Source organism: Wasmannia auropunctata, unplaced genomic scaffold (assembly GCF_000956235.1).
Source record: "Wasmannia auropunctata unplaced genomic scaffold, wasmannia.A_1.0 LD336052.1, whole genome shotgun sequence".
Taxonomy (NCBI): Eukaryota; Metazoa; Arthropoda; class Insecta; order Hymenoptera; family Formicidae; genus Wasmannia; species Wasmannia auropunctata.
The window spans coordinates 257,750-280,899 of NW_012026838.1; the positions used below are offsets into that span (position 1 = coordinate 257,750).

A 23,150-nucleotide genomic window follows, 5' to 3' on the forward strand; every position below is an offset into this window, starting at 1 on the left:
TAAATCGGTTAATTACAGGCGGAAAAAGAGGGAAAAAAAGAACTATCGAATATCAGTTACATTATAGATATGTACATTTGCGAGTTCGTGGAAATGACAGCAGCGTCTTTTTTTCATGTATAAAACATATTTAATATAAAAACCGTCTTGCCTTCTCTGGAGTAACAATAAAAATCTCTTTTAAAAGAACATCTAAAACTTAATGATTAACATATGTTACAAATAACTGCGCGAATAATTCGTCATTAAAATACGACGGCAGTTCGAGCGACAAGTCATAATTATCGTCTTCTGAACTATCAGTCGTTCAAATCGAATTCACAAATTTACATGTCACGTTACGTGTATATGATTGTAGACATCAAATTGTGACGACGGGATTCATTGTTTCACAGATATTCCTCCGAAATCGCTCGGCTGATGACTATACGTCTTATCTCAGAGGTGCCCGCGCCGATTTCGTAGAGCTTAGCGTCTCGCAGCAGCCTCCCCGTCGCGTAATCATTGGTGTATCCATTGCCACCTAGAGTAGAGGGATTAAAAAAAAACTTGATAATTATCCTCATTAAAATATGTCGCTTAACATCAACAAATTTCAAGTTCGATCTTATATCTTTTCTATACAATTTTTTCTGACAAATAATTTATTTACTACTCTCGATCTCTTTCTCTCTCCCCTCCCCCCGTTTTTTTTTTGCTAATAAATTTACCTAATATCTGTATGGCATCCAACGCCGCTTTCGTTGCGTTCTCGGAGATATACATGATCACCGCGGCGCAATCTTTGCGATTTACGTGACCGGCGTCGCAGGCCCTCGCGACAGAGTACAAGTAACTCCTGCTCGAGCTCAGAGCCGTGTACATGTCAGCTATCTTGCCTTGAATCAATTGAAATTCCGCAAGATTTTGGCCGAATTGTTTTCTCGTATGAGCGTATTCAAAGGCGACGTCGCAACAAGCTTGCAGAAGTCTAGAATTTACGCTCGCTTGTGAGTATTTAAATAATGATTTATTAATTTAATAATTTCATGGAAATAAATTGGAGTTTTATTTGTCACACTATAATACACGTCAATATTTGTCTAATATGCAATTTATATGGCAAATATTAAAAAAATATAATTATTATTTTATTGATTGTAAAAGATGTATCATTTATAAAATTTCCTTTAACGCGCAAGATACAAGTACAGATAAAAAAGTTAAATATGTTTCATATTATCAAGCCAAATGTTATATCGTTCATTGTTTCCTAAGAACTTACCCCAGGGGTCCACTTGCCAATACTAAACGTTCTAAATCAAGACCACTGAAGAGCACATAGATACCTTTATTGATTTCCCCCAGAACGTTCGCGGCTTGTAACAAAAATTTACAATTGTCTTACAAAATTTTCTAAAGAAAATCTCTTACACTGTATAATATAAGGACCGTTTAAAAGACAAAAGAATCAATTTCAATGAATCAATTTCAATAAATCGATAAACTTAAATTTAAAAAAGTGTTGAAAATTTCTCAAATTTCTTCCTATCTTAACATTAAAATCTCTATGTTCATCTCGCGTTTCTCATTCAAGCGTCTGACTTACCCGGCACTTTGCAGTTCTCAAAAATGAGTTCGCTTGTGTTGGAGCCGCGAATGCCGAGCTTGTCCAGTTTCGGTGCCGTGCTGAAGCCCTCGAAGCCGCGCTCGACGATGAAGGCGGTGATACCGTGTTGCGGCTTGGCCACATTTGGATCCGTTCTTGCGTAGACTATCAACGTGTCCGCGTCCGGACCGTTGGTGATCCAGAACTTGTTGCCGTTCAATACGTAGTAGTCGCCCTTCTTCTCGGCCCGCAGCTTCATAGATACGACGTCCGATCCGGAACCCGTTTCCGACATCGCCAACGCACCGATGTGTTCGCCACTGCATAACTAGAATTAAAATTAAATCATTAGAATTAGAATTTTTAGAATATAAAATTCTCATATAATAAGAATAATTTATTTTTATTATCAATGATTGCGCGAGCGATGTGTATTTAATCCAACGACATATATAATAGACCGAGCATTCCTATGCTTTTGATGTGGAGGAGGTGAAGCCGAAAGTTGGCAGAATACGACTGAGAGAGACAGTGCGATTTGAGGGGAATGCTCTCTCTTTTATCTTACTGTAAGATGACGCTGGTGTCAATTGACAGCTGTTGACATCGGCCATCTTACCAATCTTACTATAAGATAAAATGAGACAGCATTCCCCGCAAATGCTATCTCTCTTAGTCGTATTCTGCCAACTTTCGGCTTCATGCTGTGGACAGAATGCTCGGTCTATATATATATGTCGTTGATTTAATCTCACCGATGGAGATATCAAAAGTCGCTTCTTAATTTCCGTGAAAGGGCTTCCATTTACAATTTCAGTAATTATAAATACCCAATCCATTTTTACAGTTGTAATTACAATTCAATCTAAACTTAGTCATTGAAATATTACATATTCTTTTCTTTTCATATCAAACTCTAGATGTAATGTTAGGCCTGTATGAAAAAAATTATGTTAAAAAATTTTTATTTGTAATTTATATAACTATAAATATACAATTTACTTTTACAATTGAAATTATAATTTATTCATCAGAATATTCATTTACCGAAATATTTTTTTCATATAAAATTCCTTCTAGAAATATAATATTAGGAGGGAGTTCTTTTTTTTACCTTAGGCAAGTATTTGCGCTTCTGTTCCTCCGAACCGTTTCGATGAATTTGGTTGACACACAGGTTTGTGTGTGCACCGTAACTGAGTCCGATGGCACCCGAGGCTCTACTAATTTCCTCCATGATAATTATGTTATCAAGATATGTGCCGCCCGTGCCTCCGTAATCCTCTTTAGCTGTCGGTCCTAACAGACCCAATGAACCTAATTGTTTCCAAAATGTCTGCGACCATTTTTTTAAATAGAATCGTCGATTGGGACATCACGCAATAAGATATAGAATTTAATTTATTATAGTTTGCAATCTATTTTTCAATTTTTTCTACACTGAAATTAGTGCATAGAACACTTACCCTTAATTCGTCGAAATTGTTTTTCTTGTCGATCTCTGCGGCTTTGGGCGCCAGCTCCTTTTGCACGAAATTGAAAACGAGCGAGCGAAGCTGAATCAAGAGTGGTGATTGTTAAATATTTGCGTAATTGTTTTCAAGTCTTTTATGAGAAAGAAAAGAGCACGATAAAATATCGGAGCATTTACAAGAGAAATAATTTAAAAATTCGATATATTTTTTTTCATTATTTATTACATTTTATTGCAGTTTTAATAAAAAAAAAGAATTGTTAAATACCGATAAATACCAACGAGACGCATCGATTAATATAAATTTTGGTTATTAATGAGAATAATTGAAAAATATCAATATTTAGATCAATTATCGAGACATATAAATTTCTTGATCGCCGACATAATAGCTAATAATAAATCAATATTAAATTCATGATTTATTATTACAGATGTTTCATTACCATTATTTATATTTACAGAGATACTTTATAAATAAAAATAAAAATTAATGACTCTCGATATTTAAAATTTAAGTGCAAAACAGGCCAATGAGAGTCACGAGCGGTTCTTGGTGCCCAAAGTTTTTATATTATAACATTAAGTAAGTTTTGCACATAAGTATTATAAATAAAGATATATTTTAAAGTTTTAAACGCGATAATACGAAGGAAAAATCGCGTTTGAACTTTGTTACCACATTACCATCTCTATATTGTTAGAACGCATCAACGCGTGGCAAAAAAGCGCGATCTGCATTAGCCGATCAAAATATTTATCGCTTTTTTTTTGTCGAGTTTTTTTTGTAAAATTTAATTAAGTGAGAAATAAATTGATTATTATTATAATTACGTCAAAAATAAGACGCGTGCATGTAAGAATGACAAGCATCTTTTGTTCAAACGTTGCGTATATGCGTTATCCAATTGCGCGTGTATATTTATTATTATGACGAATTTTTCATATCATCGTAAATTGTGCAATGACGGATTGCACTTCGGCGCAACTCGTCTCGCGATTATATAGCGATCAACTCTACTTATTCGCATTTCACATGATCGAGCGGTCAGCCGCGGGTCAGCGGCGCCGCGTCTCTCGACTCTGCAGGCCACTTGTTTACTAACCTCTTTCTGTTCGTCGCTTAGTCCGAAAATGCTCTCGTCAATTTTGAAGTAGCTCGACGCGCGGCATGCGCCGATTTTGCCGGCGCAATTCACGAGATGCCGCGAAACGACGGAACAGCGCGTCAGGAACATTCTGCCTCGATCTCGTCAACTGATATTACAAATTGTATGCTGGAAATATATGCTCGATTTGTCCTCTGCTCGCTGCCGAAAAAGAAAAACACTAGACACGCCCGAGAATTTTGTAAGAATTATTTTTATAAGAAAATTAACGGAAATCTGTATATATTCGCGTCATATATCTTATATACCTGTTATTAACGTTATATATCTTGATCGATAATCAGAAAAAATCTAACAGAGATTCGTCGTAAAACGTATGGAAGCGAGCCGTTGACTGCTGTTGAGTAAACCGTAACACGATAAAGTTCACGGCGTTAAAGCGTACTAACACTTAGAGAGCCGCTGTAAGCGCCAAATGGAACGCAGCCTAAATATCATTAAGATAACATAATTGCAAATGTTCCGCATATGCGTATAAGCGTCATTATATTTGTCTGACGTCAATATAATTTCATGAGGCTTACAAAATTTACATTAAATTAGTTAATTAAAATATTTAACACAAAATTATCGTAAAATGATTCTTAAATATATATTCACAGCAACGAAAAAATAAAGCTTATCAGCAGCGTAATTGTCAATTATAGTTTACTAGTAAGCTAATCTACTAATACAATCAGCATACAATGTGTTAAAAAATATGTTTAAAAATATTTGAATAATACATTAAAAAAACATTTTTAAAAACATTTAAATAATGGGTTAAGTGCTCTTTTTTTCATTAAAAAAACGTTTATTTTAACGTTTGAAGTAATATTTTTTAATGTGTTTTAGAAATATAAGTGTTTTAGAAACACTTATAATTCATATCTATATTTTTTATCTTATTTTGCTTAATTCGAAAATTGAGTAAATCTATATGCATATACATGCATATATAATAATCCCAAATATATATATGCATATTCAGCTTACGGAAATATGACTTTAAATTTGCACTTGATGATGACTTATTGAACTTTGTATTTTTTTGTAATATTAAAAATTTATAGAATAAAAATTTACAGAAATAAACAATCGTCCACTGCGGGCATTGCACTTATTTTATTCACGTTTCTTATATTCATGAGTTACGTATGCGGTATGAGGCACGTTACGTGAATATATTAATTTAATTGTAGATTATATTTTTAGCTATATAAATGTATATGTACGATGAATTGTCAAGCAATATTTTTTAAATTGTAAATACGAAAAAAGAATTTTGTGCGATTCAAATTTCAGACAGAAAGACAAAAATGACACGCCGTGCATGTCTATATATCAGAAATTTTTTAAATAAATATATTACATATCAAAGCTTAGGTTAATTATATTAATTATGTTAATTAATTTATTTACTAAATTAAATTAAGTTATTAGGTTAGGTATATTAAATTAAATTAAATTAATTAATTATATAATATTAAATTAGATTAATTATATTAATTATATTAATTAATTATATTCAAGATCTGTATTATCGATACTTTGTAAGACAAAAATTAAATTACGCGCGCGGTAGTTACATATACAATTTATCCACCGAACAGTTTCACGGACATGGCTACGTAGTTCAACGTTTACGTTTTGTGGATATGGAAGCGTTATCGTCTAGCGGTTTATAGAGGTTATTACCGGCGCCGGAATTGTTGGAAGAGATTTTTGTCAATTTGTTGCATTTGCACATTGCTTTCCTCTCCGATCTGCTCCGACCACGTGGATGACTTCATTGCCGAATTACAGCTGAAAAACATCAATTTATCGAATGTAATTTTCTTAGTCGTGAAGAACACGCGAACGAAAGAAATGGAGGTAAATGCATGACATGTGTCGTTTTTTTTAAAAATATATAAATTCTTATATTAATACAAAGCGTAGAACTTGATCTGTCAAGTGGAGATTACGTCCTTGTTTTGCTCTCTCTTTTTATTTTTTAAATTCACTATTAGATAATAAATAAAGTGTTAAGCACAACGGAAGGAATGTTAGGAACAGAAATAAATATAAGAATTTCAGTCAATCAGGGACCGTGTACTGTGGAATCTTACACAATTTCTGAGATAGATTGAAAGATCCGTATATTTATTTTTGTTCCCAATATTTCTTCCATTGCGCTCACACGGCTCTAACTATTGTTAATTATTAAATACTACACATATTATATTATCAGGATCAATGGAAATTAGTGGCGGCGTTTCTTCAGAACAAGGGTTTAGTGAAGCAACACATAGATTCTTACAACTATTTCATTAACGAAGAGATCAAGAACATTGTTAAGGCAAATGAAAAGGTTCGAAGCGACGAGGATCCACATTTTTATGTAAAGTAAGAGCAATGTCATACATATACTTTTGGACGATGCAATTGTGGAGGACGGACTAAGCAAACTTTTTTTTTCCCCTCGCTTTCCAGATATTTAGATATACAAGTAGGCAAGCCTGACGTTCAGGATGGCTATGTGGATCGGTCAACCACACCGCACGAATGCCGTTTAAGAGATTTAAATTATTCTGCCCCAATTCTAGTAGATATTGAATATGTGAGAAATAATGAGCGAATAATAAAGAAAAATAAGTTCATCGGAAAGTAAGAGCACTGAGATTAGAATGCACAGTAATAGATACAAATGATTAAGACACCAATATCATTAATATAATTGTAAATGTACGCAGGATGCCGATAATGCTGCGCAGCTCTAACTGTGTGCTAACTAAAAAATCCGAATCCGAGTTGGCCAAAATGAACGAATGTCCGCTTGATCCCGGTGGCTACTTCATCATAAACGGCCAGGAGAAGGTTATATTGATACAAGAACAAATGATTAGGAATAGGATTATCTTGGAGGAGGACAGCAAGGACTGCGTTGTTGCGGCGTGCAACAGTTTTACCCACGAGAAGAAGACCAAGACGAACGTTGTGGGTAAAGGTGGAAGATATTACATAAGGCACAATATGTTCCAAGACGACATACTGATCACCGTCATTTTCAAAGCTATGGGGATAGTGAGCGACTTGGAGATCATGCAAATGGTCGGAACGCAAGAGATATATCTGAATAAATTTGCAGCTAGTCTGGAGGATTGCCAGGAGATAGGCATCTTTTCGCAGAACCAAGCGTTGAAATATCTCAATAACAAACGGCGGCAGACCATGAGATTTCACGTCACGAAAAATCGTGTGACCGACGAGATGAAAGACGCGTTAGCGACGAACATATTGTCTCACGTACCCGTTGTCGATTTCAATTTCAGACCGAAGGCGCTGTATCTCGCCTTGATGATCAGAAGAGTCATAAACGCGCAGTCCGACCGGAGTCTGATCGACGACAAGGACTATTACGGTAACAAACGTCTGGAACTGGCCGGCTCCCTACTCGCCCTGATGTTCGAGGATGTGTTCAAGAGATTCAATTACGAGATGAAGAACGTTGCCAATAAGAACATACCCAAGGTGAAAGCAGCGGCGTTCGACATCTCTAAACACATGAGGCACGACATAATTACCAACGGGCTGGCCTTCGCTATATCGTCGGGCAACTGGACGATCAAGAGATTCAGAATGGAGAGGCATGGTGTGACGCAGGTGCTGTCACGGCTGTCGTACATCTCGGCGCTCGGTATGATGACGCGAGTCCACTCCCAGTTCGAGAAGACCAGGAAGGTCTCCGGTCCGCGATCGTTGCAGGGCTCGCAGTGGGGTATGCTGTGCCCGAACGACACGCCCGAGGGGGAAGCCTGCGGCCTGGTGAAGAACCTGGCTCTGATGGCCCACATCACCACGGCGGTGCCGGAGGAGCCGATAATAAAGCTGGTGCTTAATCTCGGCGTCGAGAACATTTACACCCTCGCCGGGGAAGAGCTGACTGACAGGGGTACGTATACGGTTTTCGTGAACGGTATCATGGTGGGCATCGTGCAGAACTATCAGAAGCTGGTGCGTCAGTTCAGATTGCTGCGCAGGAAGGGCTACATCAACAGTTTCGTATCGATATACACGCAACATCGGCACAAGTGCGTTCAAATCAGCTCCGACGGCGGGCGATTGTGCAGGCCGTGCATCATCGTCAAGAACGGAAAGTCTCTTGTCAAGCAAAAGCACATAAAGGATCTTGAACGGAATATCTTGTCATTCGAAGACTTTCTTTATTACGGTAAACAATTCAGGCACAATTTTGTTGCATTTACATATATGCATATTCTTTTTCAGCTGTCTGATTATTCTGTCGTTTGCCAACTGTTTTATAGGGTTGATCGAATATTTAGACGTGAACGAGGAAAACGACAGTTTAATCGCGTGCACGGAGTCCGAGCTCAACGACGACACGACGCATCTGGAGATCGCGGAGTTCGGAGTGTTGGGAGTGTGCGCGGGACTGATACCGTACCCGCATCACAATCAGAGCCCGAGAAACACCTATCAGTGCGCCATGGGTAAACAGGCCATGGGGGCTATAGGATACAATCAACGTAATCGCATCGACACGGTGATGTACAATCTGGTGTACCCGCAAAAGCCTATAGTGAAGACTCGAGCGATCGACCTAATCAATTTCGATAAATTGCCAGCCGGCGAAAATGCGATCGTCGCCGTGATGTCGTACAGCGGGTACGATATCGAGGACGCGTTGATCTTCAACAAAGCCTCCATCGACAGAGGATACGGGAGATGTCTCGTGTACCGAAACTCGAAATGTATATTGAAGACATATTCCAATCGAAAGCACGACAGAATCATGGGACCGTCGATAGACGCCAATACTAAGAAACCTATACCAAAGCACGAAATACTCGATAGCGACGGGATTATAGCACCTGGTGAAATGGTGGAAAATAGGACTGTAAGTATCTCTTTTTCTTTTTAACGGAATATTAAATATTCCTTACATTAAACTTGATATTGTGTCGTATTGCAGATATTGGTAAATAAACAAGTACCGGCGCCGAGTGAGATTATGGCCCCCGTGAGCTCCGGCAATGAACAACAAACGCAAACGGAATATCGGAACGCAGAAGTCCAGTATAAAGGCTTGGTGCCGTCGTATGTAGAAAAAGTGATCGTATCTAGTAACGCAGACGATGTCTTTCTAGTAAAGTTGTTACTAAGGCAAACTCGGAGACCGGAGATTGGCGACAAGTTCAGTAGTCGCCACGGGCAGAAGGGCGTTATAGGTACAATATTATCCCGATATTTTCGTGTTATGTAAATACAAGGTGTATTAATCTCCGGTGCCTTAATCAATGTCCATTCCAGGTTTAATCGCGGAGCAAGAAGACATGCCGTTTAACGACCATGGCATGTGTCCCGACATAATTATGAATCCGCATGGCTTTCCTTCTAGAATGACGGTGGGCAAACTAATAGAGGTACTTGCCGGCAAAGCTGGCGTCTTGAACGGAAAATTTCATGATGCAACAGGTACATCTTAAAAGATAACTACTTATCTGTTTGATCATGTTTAATTTTATTTGTTTTCATCTTGCAGCGTTCAGTGATGCCAAAGTGGAAGACATTTGTGAAGATTTGACGAAAAATGGCTTTAATTACTTAGGTAAAGATCTCTTTTATGACGGCATGACTGGGAGACCGTTGACAGGATACGTCTACTCCGGACCAGTAAGTTTTTCTCTTAGATAAAAAGATTGCTATTTAAATTGATTTAGTCATCTGAATAAGAAATTTATTTAAACAAGTAGAAAATAAGTAAATACACAATTTTTTATTTTTGTTATGAATAGCAGATACATTAAAGAATATATACATATATATATATGTATATATATATATAAATTTTATATATATATATATATAATTTTATATATATATTTTTTTTTGTTATACAAGAAACGTCAAATATATTCATCTGTTTATCTACGTTATAAATTATTTTGACAAGATTTAAATCTTTTTTTTATTTTTCAAAATAATTTATATAATTATAACGTAGATAAACAGATGAATATATTTGATGTTTCTCTGTATAACATTTAAAATGAAATTCGTAGGTTTATTACCAAAAATTGAAACATATGGTGCAAGACAAAATGCACGCTCGTGCCAGGGGGCCTAGGGTAGTTCTAACACGTCAACCAACAGAAGGACGTTCCAGGGAAGGTGGTCTGCGACTGGGTGAAATGGAGCGTGACTGTCTAATTAGTTATGGAGCTAGCATGTTATTAGTAGAGAGACTCATGATATCGAGCGATGCTTTTAAAGTTGATGTTTGTAATAAATGCGGTCTGATAGGATATAACGGTTGGTGCCAGAGATGCAAATCCAGCTCTTCCGTCTCTACGATAACGATGCCTTACGCTTGTAAATTATTGTTCCAAGAACTGCAGTCCATGAATGTAGTACCTCGTTTATCCCTGAAGGACTATTGTGATTGATTGTATATTTTTTAAAAAATTTAATATAAATATAAATAAATAACATTAAAGAATTTCAAGAGAATTTTAATCAAGTATAATTTAAGTTTGGTTCAATGCATGGGGACAAAGTTTTCGGATGATTTCGAATTTATTTAAATCTTCAAATTAAAAACTATATCTGTCATACAAGCCTATGACAGATTACATACTCAAGTAAATTGGTTGTGTACATTTTGGAAGACGTATACATTGGTCTCTTTGGGGTTTGATCATCGGAGAAATCTCCATGTTATTGTAAATGCTATTTAACAAGTGTTTAGTTCATGCCATAAGTAGTTGATAAATGGATTCCCAGTACGGGTTATCATTCACAACATACATACTCTTTCATTCGCTATCTTTGATTCTTCAATCAGCTTCTTATAAACCGGTATATATGGATCGGAATTAAACCCGGAATCCATCGACCTTTAATCGGCCGTTCTTGTACTAGGCTACATTTTAACAAATGTTTAATTATTAAAATGTGTCGCACCTTTAACATGTAATTAATTATCATTAAGATAAAATTTTTCATAAACTATGTATATATATATGTATATACATATATAGCCTCACAAAATTTAAAAAGGCTACATTTTTGGTAAGCAACATTTTTTTGGTAAGCATTTCCTTAACACTATTTCCTATAATTTCATGTATGTTATAAGGATTCCGCAAATAGACGAATTTTTGGGTTTTCAATACAGTCTTTACTTTGTATGAGTCGCAACTCAATTTTTCTAGCCGGTTGCGCTTCGATATCTTCGACATACACTGCAAACAATTATTTGTGTTAGCAATAACGCCAATAATACTGACATATTTTTTCGCGTTGTAAAAATATATATATATATTATTTACCTTTAGAATATTCGTACGTATTAAGCAGTACGCTATATAAAGAATTTATAGTTTTCTCCATGGTGGCTTTCATGTCGCTTTGCAGGTACACGTGAGCAAGAAATAATGCGGCAAAGAGATCTCCCGAACCCGTGAAAGTCGCTGGTATTTTTGGAATATCTACTTTTATTAATGTGTTATCTGAAAACAAAAAAAAACGTTATGCAAATCTACAATCATTTCAAAATTTATCTTATCTTGCAATGCATAATCAACCTTTCGTCGTGCTTACTACTGCCGTCAATTTGTCGCTAAGATCAGTCGACGACACGGCAACAGTTTTTGGTCCATTATGATGCAATTTTTTAATCGCATTTTGCAGTTCACTCATACTGGTAACTTTTTCATCTGTGAGTAATCTGAAAACGTAAAAAAAGCAATACGTAAATGATCATGAGAATATATGTAATTTCTAAAAATGATTAGCAATTTATATAATTGTGAAATTGATCGATTTAAAATATATAAAATTAATAACGTTGTTGTACGTTAGGATATCATACATACTCTAATTCAAATTGATTTGGAGTTACCACATCTGCCAACGGTATTATCTCCTCTTTATAAATTTCTTTCAACGCCTCTGGGACATACAACTTGCCATTGTCACCCATAACAGGATCGCAAACTATAGTATTGAACAAGTGTAATTAAATGTAATTCATGAAAAAAAATTTGGTCGCATGAAAATTCAAAAATAACGAACCATAAGTAAGATTTGGATTTTTGGCCTTCAACATTGTGACTAATAACGCCACTCTTTTCAAGAAAGAGGCAGAACCGATGTATCCAGTTAATAAATGTGTATAATTGTCCAAGTCATTTAGCGCTAGACCATCAACTAGATCCTCTGAAGCAGTAATTATAATTAGAAGAATTTACATATATATTTATGTAGACTTTATATATATTATATATATTTGGATGCTCAAAATAAAAATGATTGCATCATCTACTTCCCATGAAAATCTTACCTAAATCTTTATCATTGAGCACTTGGCCCTTAAATGCTTTGTAGCCAGTATGATTGGACAATTGTACTGAATTAATTGCATCGACCTCAAAGCCTAATAACTAAAAAATGCAAAATCTCTTAATTCACTTGCTTCAAGTGTGTAAAATTGTTCAATTGTTATACTGAGAATCTAAGCTGTTTTAAACAGTAGATTATCGAAAACAAATTATTTACATAGCTACAATTATATTTAAATCAAAAAGGATCTCAAGAAGATATCAAGTTAATAACTAATATATATATAAATAATAATATGCATAATGTTCGCCATTTGGAATTTTATCTCTGTAATGCTCGCATCTTATTATCTGGAATTTTATCTCTAATGCTCGCATCTCATCTGGAATTTTATCTCTAACGCTCGTATATTTTATCTGAAATTTTATTTCTAATGCCCCACGTGGCTTACATAGTTATCTATGCAAGAAAAAATAATTTAGCGATATCGCGATTATCGCGGTTTTGCCGCTAAAAATTCGCGGATTGAAGGGACGAAAGATCGAGAGAAATTCGATGAGAGGAAAAAGTCACGAGCTATAGATTCTTCCACGGAATTCACCTGCAACGGGAAAGTAGCGCTCTTGTTGCCGACGTATCCCGATACTACGTGACTCTGGATCGAGAGAATGCGCGGCGTCCTCGCGGAACACATGGCTGATCAGCTGATTCGCGTCTCTGATGCACCTGCTCGTAAATAATTCACGCCCGCTGATCAGCGCGACTTGCACGTACCGTACGTATTGTATCTCGTATACGACTGGCACTTGCTGTCGGCTGCGCCACAATCGAATGACTCGAGGTTGCTTATGCAATCTGTTTGACTGTCATCTGGACTGCGTTCCGTTTCACGCGTGAAACGCACGATGTGTCATTTTATTCTTGTTGCTCATCGAATGTTAAACAAGGATACATCAAGGATGTAAAATGATACATCATGTGCACCATGCGTGAAATATAAGTATCCTACTCTCTGTCGTCAGCACAGTGCAGTGATTTGACGACAGTGGACCCCTGAGAAACTCTGAAATGTTCTAAAGTATTTCTTATCAGTTGTCCCTTGCATCTATATACTGTAATTGCATTACGAAGTACTTTAAAATAAAATAGAATAATATATAATTATATATATATATATATATATATATATATATGTATATATATATATATAAATAACTCATGCAAAACATATAATATCTGTTTTATTTTACAAATGTAAAGAAAATAGAGCAGAAATAAATTTCATACATAAAAATCCTTGTCAAGTTTCACTCAAAATGAAGAAATTATAATAATAAAAATATGATAAAAAATATATTATATATAATATAATATAAAGATGTATTATATATATATATAATATATAATTATATATAATACATAAAGATAATGAAAAAAATTAAGAATTAATTTCTGGGTTGGAAATCTAGAGCTCTGAGAGATATTTTTGTTTAGACTACTTTTTAAATTTATTTTCATAAATTTTTCTTTAGATCACACGTTTTCGAGTAATTTCATAAAATCGTACATGATATTATTATTATATTCGCTGCAACGTTTATCGACAAAATTGTTTTTTAAATATTTTCGAATCGAAAAATTTTGCTAGAAAACAATAGCACGTCTGGCGCGATTTTTATCTCGAAATCTCGAACTCGCAATGTTTCGAACCTCTCTGAACTTCTCTTCATCCATGACCGGGTGCATGGTGATCGTCTAACCTAAATATGCATACCCGTCGTACCCAATATATTTGATGCGAACTTGACACAATTCACGATAATTATCAATAATCATTTATTCTCGCGGTAATTATTTTTCTTTACACCCGCTCGTAAGTCACGTAAGTCGCATACGGCGGTCGTGCCGTCGTAATATTTTGCGCGAGTGACGCGAAATCGACGGGCTCGTATCTGTCGTCGGCGAGTGTCCCCAATCGCGAAAATATTATATAAATAACCATTTTGCAGATTAATGGCAATGCTGCAGTTCAGCTCGATGTTGTACAACGCGACCACCAGGCTGACGCCTCGCTCGTCCTGGCGTTTCACCGCCCTCGTGGCCTGCAACTCCAGCACGGTGGCCACCGGCGAGCAACCCGCCGCGTCTGAGAATGTAAAGTGCCGTTGACAGCGACCTAATCATTTCTTTTCTTCGACGAGCTCTGATAATTATCTTTCTCGTTCTTCTATGCGTGCACTTTAACGCAACTTCTTGGCGAGAAAGAGAGAGACTATCGGTGGTTTATTTTGTAGGACAACAGTGCTAAGTTCTCAAGTACGCAAGCCGTCTCGCAGAAGGAAGAGGTGCATAAGTCTAAGGAGAGTGTCCAGACGATAATTAATACGACAAAAGAGAGTGACGACAGCAGTATACGGTCGAGTAACGGCAATACAGTATTTTCTAAACAATTTCAAGCCGCCACGTCTATAAATGACTTGCTGAACTTGGCAGTATTGCCAAACCTGCCCAAAAGTGATGCCCTGAAGGTGCTATCGAGCATAACTAATCAGATAAACAGTGGGAAAGCGCAGACACAAGACGTCGAGGCTGACGGAAGGTTTGTTCATCTGAAGAAATTAATTCAGGGCAATTTAAAAGAGACATCGAGTAATCTGTTAAAATACTCCCAGTTATCTACGCCTGCAATGATTGCAGTGAGTATGACATTTGTACATTTTTAATATGCTTGAACATTAATGTATCTTTACACGAGAATCCGTGCAACGCTACAATTATCTGTAATTACAGTAGGCACGACGTTTGTATGTTGAATGTATGTATTTATGTATTTTTATATGACGAAGGTGATAGCGTCGTTGAGGGAACAAGGAAAGAGAAATACTCCGCTATTAAAGATGCTGTCCTACAATATTGTGAAGTACAACACGGCATTGGATGTAAAACAGTGCGCGACTTTGTTATACAGCATGGCTGTACTCAATTTTCCAGACAAGGTATGCACTTCATATTATATTGAGTCATATATATATATATATGTACCTATATATAAAAGAAAAAAAGATCCTATCAAATTTGTAAATAACGTGTGCAATAGATCTTGTTGGAAAAAATCACATCTGACTTACTGGGATGTATATCAGAAAACAACAACTGTGCTATAAACAAATCCATAATAACGTCACTCGGATTTCTGCGTTACAAGAATGTGAATCTACTTGATGCGTTCTGTAACACGTTCTTTAAGAACTCGATGGAGTACAACTTTCTGGATTATTCATCGATACTACAAACGTTTGCGGCTCTACAATTTAAATCGCAGAAAGCAAACTCGTTTATCAAGGTATATTGAGAAAATACCATGTATGTTCCATCGCATTTTAAACATTTTCTCTTAGACCATAAGAAAAATTACATTTTCCCTGATACAAATATACATATTTATTAATTTTTGTAATTAGAAATTTGTACAACATGCAAGCCCACATCAAACGTCTTTGCTTGAATGGTTGGATATTGTTTGGTCCTTAGCAGCTTTAGATGAAATGCAACCAAAACATGCAGAATTCGTGCTGGATCCTAAATTTGTAAAACAATTAAACAGTTTGTATCTATTGTTAAATACTGTTCTATGAATCCTAAGATTCATTGCCACTTTATTAATAATATTAATTTCTTATTATGTTTATACAGGCTCTAAACAGCTGAGTGTATCGAAAATGTTAAAATTATTAAATATCAATGCCGTTGCACAGTTTATACTGAAGGATTATGAAGGTATATATTCGAAAACGGATGTATTCATACACTTTTAACAATTCTAAGTATTATTATTGTTTTAAATTACAGGACCTTTTTTACCGGAAGATGCAGAATTTAACAATGTATCTATATTTAGATCAAAGGAAAAGCAAATGTACATAAATGCATTGTTGGAAACATTAACGGAAATATTACCATCTTCGTCTTATTTTGAAACAAATATTGATACGAACATGGGCTTTTTGTTAGGTAAATCTTTTTAATAAATAAAAAATTAATACCAATATAATATCGTAGAGTTCGATTTTGAAATTGCAGATGCGTGAAAAAAATTATTACGTTAAGTGCTACATTTCATTTATACGTGAATAAACATGAATTGGTATCTAAATAAACTCTGCAAAATTGTATATTGGTATTAATTCATTCTTTTTAACAAAATAAAATTTGGAGTAAGTATTGTAATATTTTGTTGAATAAAAGAATATTTGATTATTTTTAGATGCAGAATATCGCATAAATGACGAATATAAATTTGTAAAAGTGGAAGATTGGAATGAACAGTCGAATAATGTACAAAGGTACGTGTTGAATTATATAATTCAAAAAGCTACACATTAATTTTGTTTTCAACAGTAAAACAATGAAAATTTTGTAATTTAATAAAAGTTAAGATATATGAACTTATTTTTCAAAATAATAAACATTTTTTACGTTAATTTCAACATTAAACGTAATATAAATTTAATCATTATGTTCGTTACGATTCAACGAAACATAAATTTGATAATCATGTGATTATTTCAGGATAGCAATAATGGTGCTCGATTACCATGATTATTGCATAGGACAGAACGATCTCGTAGGATCGATATATTTATACACACAATTGTTAAAAGCCAGAGGATACGAGATCATAACAGTTTCTTATGAAAACTTCAGTGTACAGGACAATATTAAAAAACGTATTGAATACCTGAAGCAGTGCATGAATAGTGTTCAAGAGAAGTCAGTAAAACAAATGAAATCAGTATAGTGCAGTATTGGCCTAGTCCAATAAAATCTAAATAAATATTTAAAAAATATGTATATAGATGCTTTTATTGTTCCTTATGTGTTTCAAAATTGGAAATTAATTAAATGTTATACTTATAGTTACTAAAATCATATCTTTATTTTATTACCGCCGACGTTACCATGCTGCAAACCAATAAAAAAAAAGGACAAATAAAAATTCATTTCTTAAAACATCAATAATCCTTTTATCTTGATAGTAACTATTTACACTGAATAATATTTTATTAATATTTCACTATCGTTATGAATCAGCTGTTTTATTCTTTATGCCTCTCACTTCGTTGTCTCTACAACGAAGCTTGTCACTGGGATGGCCTCCAAGGTTCGATTTTTGGTCTCGTGGTGCTGTAGGGCATGTAAGCTTTATCAGTGCCGCTCATATTTGGTTGATGGTCGATCATCCACTTGTACTTTGGTCGGGACGGGTCTTTGTGCGGTGGCAAATCTGTCTTGTAATGCAACCAACCGTACCACTCGGCTGGGACTTGGGAACCATCGTAATTAAATCCAACTTTCTCTGCATATATCACCCATCTGTTACGACCTATAAAGAATGAGTAGACACGATATTAATGAACAAGCATCTATATTTCTTTGACATCATACATCTTTTAGAAATTCAACAAAATGGATTGGTAAAAACGACTCGATGTATGTAGACATTCATACTCGTAGATCTGATATTCGTACTTGTACTATAGTATAATGTATTTAATTTGAACTGACCTACAAAATGCGTGTTGTTCTCATAATATCGATTTCCATACTTGTCTTCTCCGATCAAGGTACCGCTCTTCAGCTCATCCACCCTGTGAAATCGGTTTGCTGTTGTAGTTATATTAATTTATATTGAAAAAGATTGATCTGCAGAAGTGCCTGTGATACATCAGTAAAATTTCAACCGAGCTCAAGCGCAAAAATAGCGCAGAGTTACACAATGCCTAAATGACAGTGGTAGCATTTCGGAACGTTCGCTGTATTGCTAATACAACGTGTGACCGCCCAAGTACCTGAACAACGTCTTGACGGAACCGATAATACCACCATGGTCGCGTATCGCACGGAATAAGGTCGCGAGTTTATCCAACCCCAATAACTTTGCCATGTTTACTGATGTTTACTTCCGAGTAAAGCGCGAAGCAGCGCGAAGTGTGACAGATAACGCTCAGCAGCTAGCGGATGACTGGCTTATGGCAGTCTCGCAATAGTACTAGAAAATATTAAAAATGCCGTTGAATGTCCAATCAGAACTCGTAACACCGGTCGCGACCAACTTGCCAATGCTAAATAATTTTACTTTTCTCAGTTGGTAAGATTTTTGGTTTACTATGGTACGTTGACGTTTGAAACGTTCAATTGTTTAATATCTTGTTTTTACGTCTGACGTAAAAACGATATTTACTTGTGCGGTTACCGAAGATTATTGCTGCAAGAGGCTCTATAAGTAATTTTTACAGTATAATAGCTATATATTATTAAAATATGCAGCACATACCGTAAGAAAGATATATATATTAATAATCAATTTTTTTTGTCTTAGAGTAGGAATATGGATTATCCTTTTGATAATATCAGAGACAATGCATATTTTGAAAGAGTACCTATAGGCGAGGGAAATCACGTTAACTTTATCCACCAATGTATGGAACAAATATACAGCTCTAGTTTTCTGCGTGGCACAGCTTGCAGCCATAATTATGGCGCTAATAAAGCGGAAAATGAAATTCATATACTTGAAGAAACTATTTTATGTTCATTTTTCTTTGTATGTATCTTTGCATCATAATGTTATTGTCTAGAAGGCGATTATAAACTGTCTCAAGTATGGAATTTTGAAATGGTTATCTCATTCCTTTATTCGTAACTTTTTAAGCAACTTTTTATAAAATCAATAATAAATAAATGTGATAAGAATTAACATAGAATATGAAATTCATGAACTAAATATAACTCCTAATAATAGCAATTTAATACAATCATCAAATTTTATAGTATTTGACACTTTTTGAATTTTTTTTAAATACAGGTAACTGGTCGACCATGGTGGGCCAAAACACCCTCGAGAGCAATTGATTACATGCCACAGAATAATACAGATGTTGTGAGCCAAGATTATATCGGTAATACTTAAATTGTAATAAGTAAGAGGTTTAAAAAGATCTGTTTCTGTTGAAGGGAGAGATTATAATTATATTTTCTATTTTAAAGATATCAGGTTTGATGAAACTGTATTTCCAATCCGAGTTTCTATATACGAGCAGTCTAATCCTGGGAGTATAATTCGAATTTGGGCACAAGATTCTGAAAATCGGTGGTTTCTCTTGTGGAATGGACCACCTCAGATTGTTTCATCGACATCACGGATATTTTCCCCGCCTTTACAACCATGTAACTTTAGTACCAATATGGTCAGACTAGAGTTTAACCACAGTTTATTGAACCGTTACACAGAGCTACGTCGTGTATTGCTTACCGGTACAGAAACATTAATAATTCCTAAAGATCAGTCTCACAAACAGAATTTAACCAGTCTATTGAAGAGCTTTAACGATAAGTATCCTTGCCATGAAGACATCCATAATTTGACACCAGATTATGAATCTTGCGATTATGATTATATAAACGCACACTCACAATCAGATATAAACCATCTTAAAAGGACATTGAACAAATATTGCATTATGTGTCAAAGGTATTGCGATTTGTCAATGTTAAGTGATATTTATTTATTTTTATTTTTTTAATAATTAAAGTAAGTTTGTATGAATGTTATTTGTAGTGATGTGGTAGCGAATTTTCACGAGAGCAAACCAGCGTCTCAGCTAGGATTACCTCAAGAGGCGTCTAATAGGCGTATGCAGGATTTCTTATCCGAAAAACTTCCAACGTTGAAAGATGTCTCTTTAGATGAATCCAAGAAGCTACCACGTGGCAGTTTTTCTGAATTTCCTGTAAACTATACGAAGAAGTCTTTCTTACTCATAATGATATTTATTGTTACGTTTTATTCCATTTATTAAAATTTCATATTATACCTTGCAGGATGAAATAATGATAATAATATTAAGCTACTTAGATTTCAAGTCGTTATGCCGCTTAAACAGAGTGAATAAACATTTCAATAACTTAACACAGGATCCTCTGCTTTACACAAGTTTGAACTTAAAACCATATTGGCACATTATTAATGCAGAGGCATTGTGTTACTTAGCACCTAGATGTAAATATTTACGACGATTGGATCTTTCATGGTGTAACGGATTTTCTGTCTCGGATTTTGAAAAATTTCTTGATACTTGCGGTAGTCTCTTAACACACTTACGATTAAATTGCTGCTCACATATCGACGACTCCACCATGTTTAAAATCTCGAAGATATGCAAAAATATGAAAGGTATGTATACAAATGATGTATATAAATGATTATTATGATTATAAGTCAATTATATGATCGTATATTTTTCGTACGTATATTTTTCTTAGAATTGGGTCTGCATAGATGTGACTGGATAAAGGATAAGGGATTCTCATATCTTGAAAATTTAGAGTTTCTCGAGCGTTTAGATTTGCGCTCAACACATATAAAAACTCAAACTCTTTGCAATATACTGCAAAGAAATCCACGGATGCGTCACTTGCACGTAGGAAGGGTTTCCGGTTTGGACGTACATGTAGTTGCAATGGTATTGAAAAACTCATGTCCAGATTTGGAAAGTATAGATTCATGGGGAATCTATATTATACCGTCAGGTATTGATGCCCTCGCTGGCTGCAAGAATTTACGAGAAGTGACTTTTAGTACATTTTGGAGGTACATATGTGCATAATTTTTTAAAATACGTGTGTCTTATTATGCGCTTTTAAAATATGAATTTAAAATCCATTTATGGAATGAAAAATCAAACTTAAGACTCGCCAACTATGAATTGGCAATGATGTTTGTTTCTCTTGTACTTGAAACAGCTGCGTTTTTCTGTTTGTTGATTGAAGGGTTGATATAATATATTTTTCATTTACAGGGACGACGAAATTGGCGATAGCTTACATAGGTTGCTTTCCTCCTGTCAATATTTGGAAAAAATTCTGACCGATTGTGAAAATCTCACCGAACGTGATTTGAGAGCATTGCAAAAAATTAAAACAGTTAGACTTGTCAAGCACGGAGACAACTTTATAGACAACTGAAATATGTCACTTACTTTTTGTGAGCTGTCCTAAACTGGAAATGATTGATCTCAGCAACTGTGACATTTTATTTCACGTTTAAGCAGTGGCGATAAAACTATACACATTTAACCATCAAAAAATTCGAATACGATGCGATAATGAATAATAAATTTTAAGATTCACTGTTCAAAAACGATATATATGATTTTGAGAAAATTTTTCAAAATACACTAAAATACATGATGTGCCTTAAATACTTATAAAATGTATTTATATTTCACGTTAATATTTAAATGTGTTATTATATACCCAGAGCACAAATTATCTTGACATGAAAATCGCATCAAAATGGCTTCAGAATAAAAATATATAATATAACTAGAAGTCATTTTTCAATCAGTCATTCAATCATTTAATTAAACTCCACGCGCGTCGAGATGTTCGCGCCAATCCGCCGATCACGAACGAATAAACGTGGATGCGTGTCGTAAGTGCCCATTTTGTCGCGAGGCGGGACGAGCGATATGCGAGCGGGCGCGCTGGCGGGCAGTGTGCCGGGGTGATTGAGGGGGGTTGTACTTCTACCCGATATCCTCTCCGGTGCACCTCCGGCCTAAGGGTGATAATAAATAAATTTAATATTCGTCTTAATACATAGGTATTAAATTTGTATTAAAATGTATTATGTATTAATATATAGATATTAAATAGCTTTAAATATTAAATATCTCCTTTGAAATTTATATAATCCTTTATAATTCATTTATATAAATAAACCAAGGTAAATAAAACATGTGTAAATATTGATTTAATTTTGCATAATTATTTTAACATTTCAGTAATTATTAAGGTCAATGATGCTTACGGTTCTATATCTTCCTAAATAGGCTGTGAATCTGCAGCATTTATCATCTTTGATTGTTCAACATTGTCTTCTATATTTGATCTTTGTTAAAATAATAGTAAACAAACATTTCGATCCTTTATCAGGTCATTTTCAACATTCGCATAATTTAAATAAAACGTATTAAATTAAATAATACATTTAAATGCTAGTTGAGCTCTAAGATGATGTGAAATTACTTCTACAAATTAATCCGAAATTTGTATTTCGTAATTTATAATTTATAGAAGTAATTTTACATTTTAAAACTCAACTGACGTTTAGCCATATTATTTAATTTAATGCGTTTTATTTAAATTATGCGAACGTTGAAAATGATCTGATAAAAGCCGAAACGTTTATTTACTATTATTGTTTTATAACCGACTTTATATACACATATTGGAGCATTAAACAGCTAACTTATAGGCTTGTAGCCTATTATATTACATGTTTTTAATTTGTTAATTATTGAGTCTTAGACTCTGTGTGTGTGCTCTTTGTGTTAATTAAACATGATTTCAAATGATTTTATACTTTACATGTCCATTCTGATGTAGAAATATAAAAAAATACTGTACACTGTATTTTTATTTCAACTAATTAATTAATCGAATTATTTAATTTTAGAATATTTAATATGTTGATTTAAAAAAAGACTAGAATAAAATTCAGAAATATTTAAATCGCTTTCTCCGTTTTCGT

The 23,150-nt window shown here is 34.7% G+C and overlaps 5 protein-coding genes and 1 pseudogene across 8 annotated transcripts; 3 read left to right on the top strand and 3 right to left on the bottom strand.

The window, feature by feature from the left end:
* Positions 1-59: 59 nt before the first annotated feature.
* LOC105451368 (isovaleryl-CoA dehydrogenase, mitochondrial) lies at positions 60-4,634 on the bottom strand. 3 transcript variants are annotated; one of them, XM_011691777.1, is made up of 8 exons: positions 4,480-4,634; positions 4,169-4,339; positions 3,055-3,144; positions 2,703-2,924; positions 1,589-1,916; positions 1,265-1,358; positions 711-970; positions 60-523 (listed from the first exon to the last, which is right to left on the bottom strand). In XM_011691777.1, exons 2-8 carry the CDS (start codon positions 4,298-4,300, stop codon positions 390-392), a joined length of 1,260 nt encoding a protein of 419 aa, XP_011690079.1. In that variant the 5' UTR covers positions 4,301-4,339; positions 4,480-4,634; the 3' UTR covers positions 60-389. The 3 variants fall into 3 exon arrangements, with proteins under 3 accessions (XP_011690079.1, XP_011690077.1, XP_011690078.1); XM_011691775.1 differs by having other exon boundaries at positions 4,169-4,372; positions 4,480-4,633; XM_011691776.1 differs by having other exon boundaries at positions 4,169-4,391; positions 4,480-4,633.
* Positions 4,635-5,835: 1,201 nt separating this feature from the next.
* Positions 5,836-11,179, top strand: LOC105451369 (DNA-directed RNA polymerase III subunit RPC2-like). The gene is made up of 9 exons (XM_011691778.1): positions 5,836-6,085; positions 6,444-6,598; positions 6,686-6,859; positions 6,946-8,423; positions 8,518-9,110; positions 9,186-9,441; positions 9,524-9,688; positions 9,756-9,886; positions 10,276-11,179. The coding sequence occupies exons 1-9, from the start codon at positions 6,080-6,082 to the stop codon at positions 10,657-10,659; spliced, it is 3,342 nt and encodes a 1,113-aa protein (XP_011690080.1). The 5' UTR covers positions 5,836-6,079; the 3' UTR covers positions 10,660-11,179.
* Positions 11,180-11,219: 40 nt separating this feature from the next.
* LOC105451370 (pyridoxal kinase) lies at positions 11,220-13,515 on the bottom strand. Its single transcript, XM_011691779.1, has 7 exons — positions 13,158-13,515; positions 12,558-12,657; positions 12,290-12,433; positions 12,091-12,211; positions 11,800-11,942; positions 11,545-11,724; positions 11,220-11,457 (listed from the first exon to the last, which is right to left on the bottom strand). The coding sequence occupies exons 1-7, from the start codon at positions 13,248-13,250 to the stop codon at positions 11,345-11,347; spliced, it is 894 nt and encodes a 297-aa protein (XP_011690081.1). The 5' UTR covers positions 13,251-13,515; the 3' UTR covers positions 11,220-11,344.
* A 757-nt stretch (positions 13,516-14,272) lies between these two features.
* On the top strand, positions 14,273-17,476 carry LOC105451371 (protein TBRG4). Of its 2 annotated transcripts, none has more exons than XM_011691781.1 (10): positions 14,273-14,438; positions 14,566-14,710; positions 14,851-15,252; positions 15,403-15,552; positions 15,654-15,899; positions 16,018-16,159; positions 16,250-16,333; positions 16,406-16,567; positions 16,821-16,899; positions 17,126-17,476. In XM_011691781.1, exons 2-10 carry the CDS (start codon positions 14,570-14,572, stop codon positions 17,352-17,354), a joined length of 1,635 nt encoding a protein of 544 aa, XP_011690083.1. In that variant the 5' UTR covers positions 14,273-14,438; positions 14,566-14,569; the 3' UTR covers positions 17,355-17,476. The 2 variants fall into 2 exon arrangements, with proteins under 2 accessions (XP_011690083.1, XP_011690082.1); XM_011691780.1 differs by having other exon boundaries at positions 14,273-14,403.
* An 84-nt stretch (positions 17,477-17,560) lies between these two features.
* LOC105451373 (probable NADH dehydrogenase [ubiquinone] 1 alpha subcomplex subunit 12) lies at positions 17,561-18,580 on the bottom strand. The gene is made up of 3 exons (XM_011691782.1): positions 18,406-18,580; positions 18,122-18,204; positions 17,561-17,939 (listed from the first exon to the last, which is right to left on the bottom strand). The coding sequence occupies exons 1-3, from the start codon at positions 18,498-18,500 to the stop codon at positions 17,698-17,700; spliced, it is 420 nt and encodes a 139-aa protein (XP_011690084.1). The 5' UTR covers positions 18,501-18,580; the 3' UTR covers positions 17,561-17,697.
* A 169-nt stretch (positions 18,581-18,749) lies between these two features.
* On the top strand, positions 18,750-21,943 carry LOC105451375 (annotated as a pseudogene).
* The last annotated feature ends 1,207 nt before the right edge of the window (positions 21,944-23,150 follow it).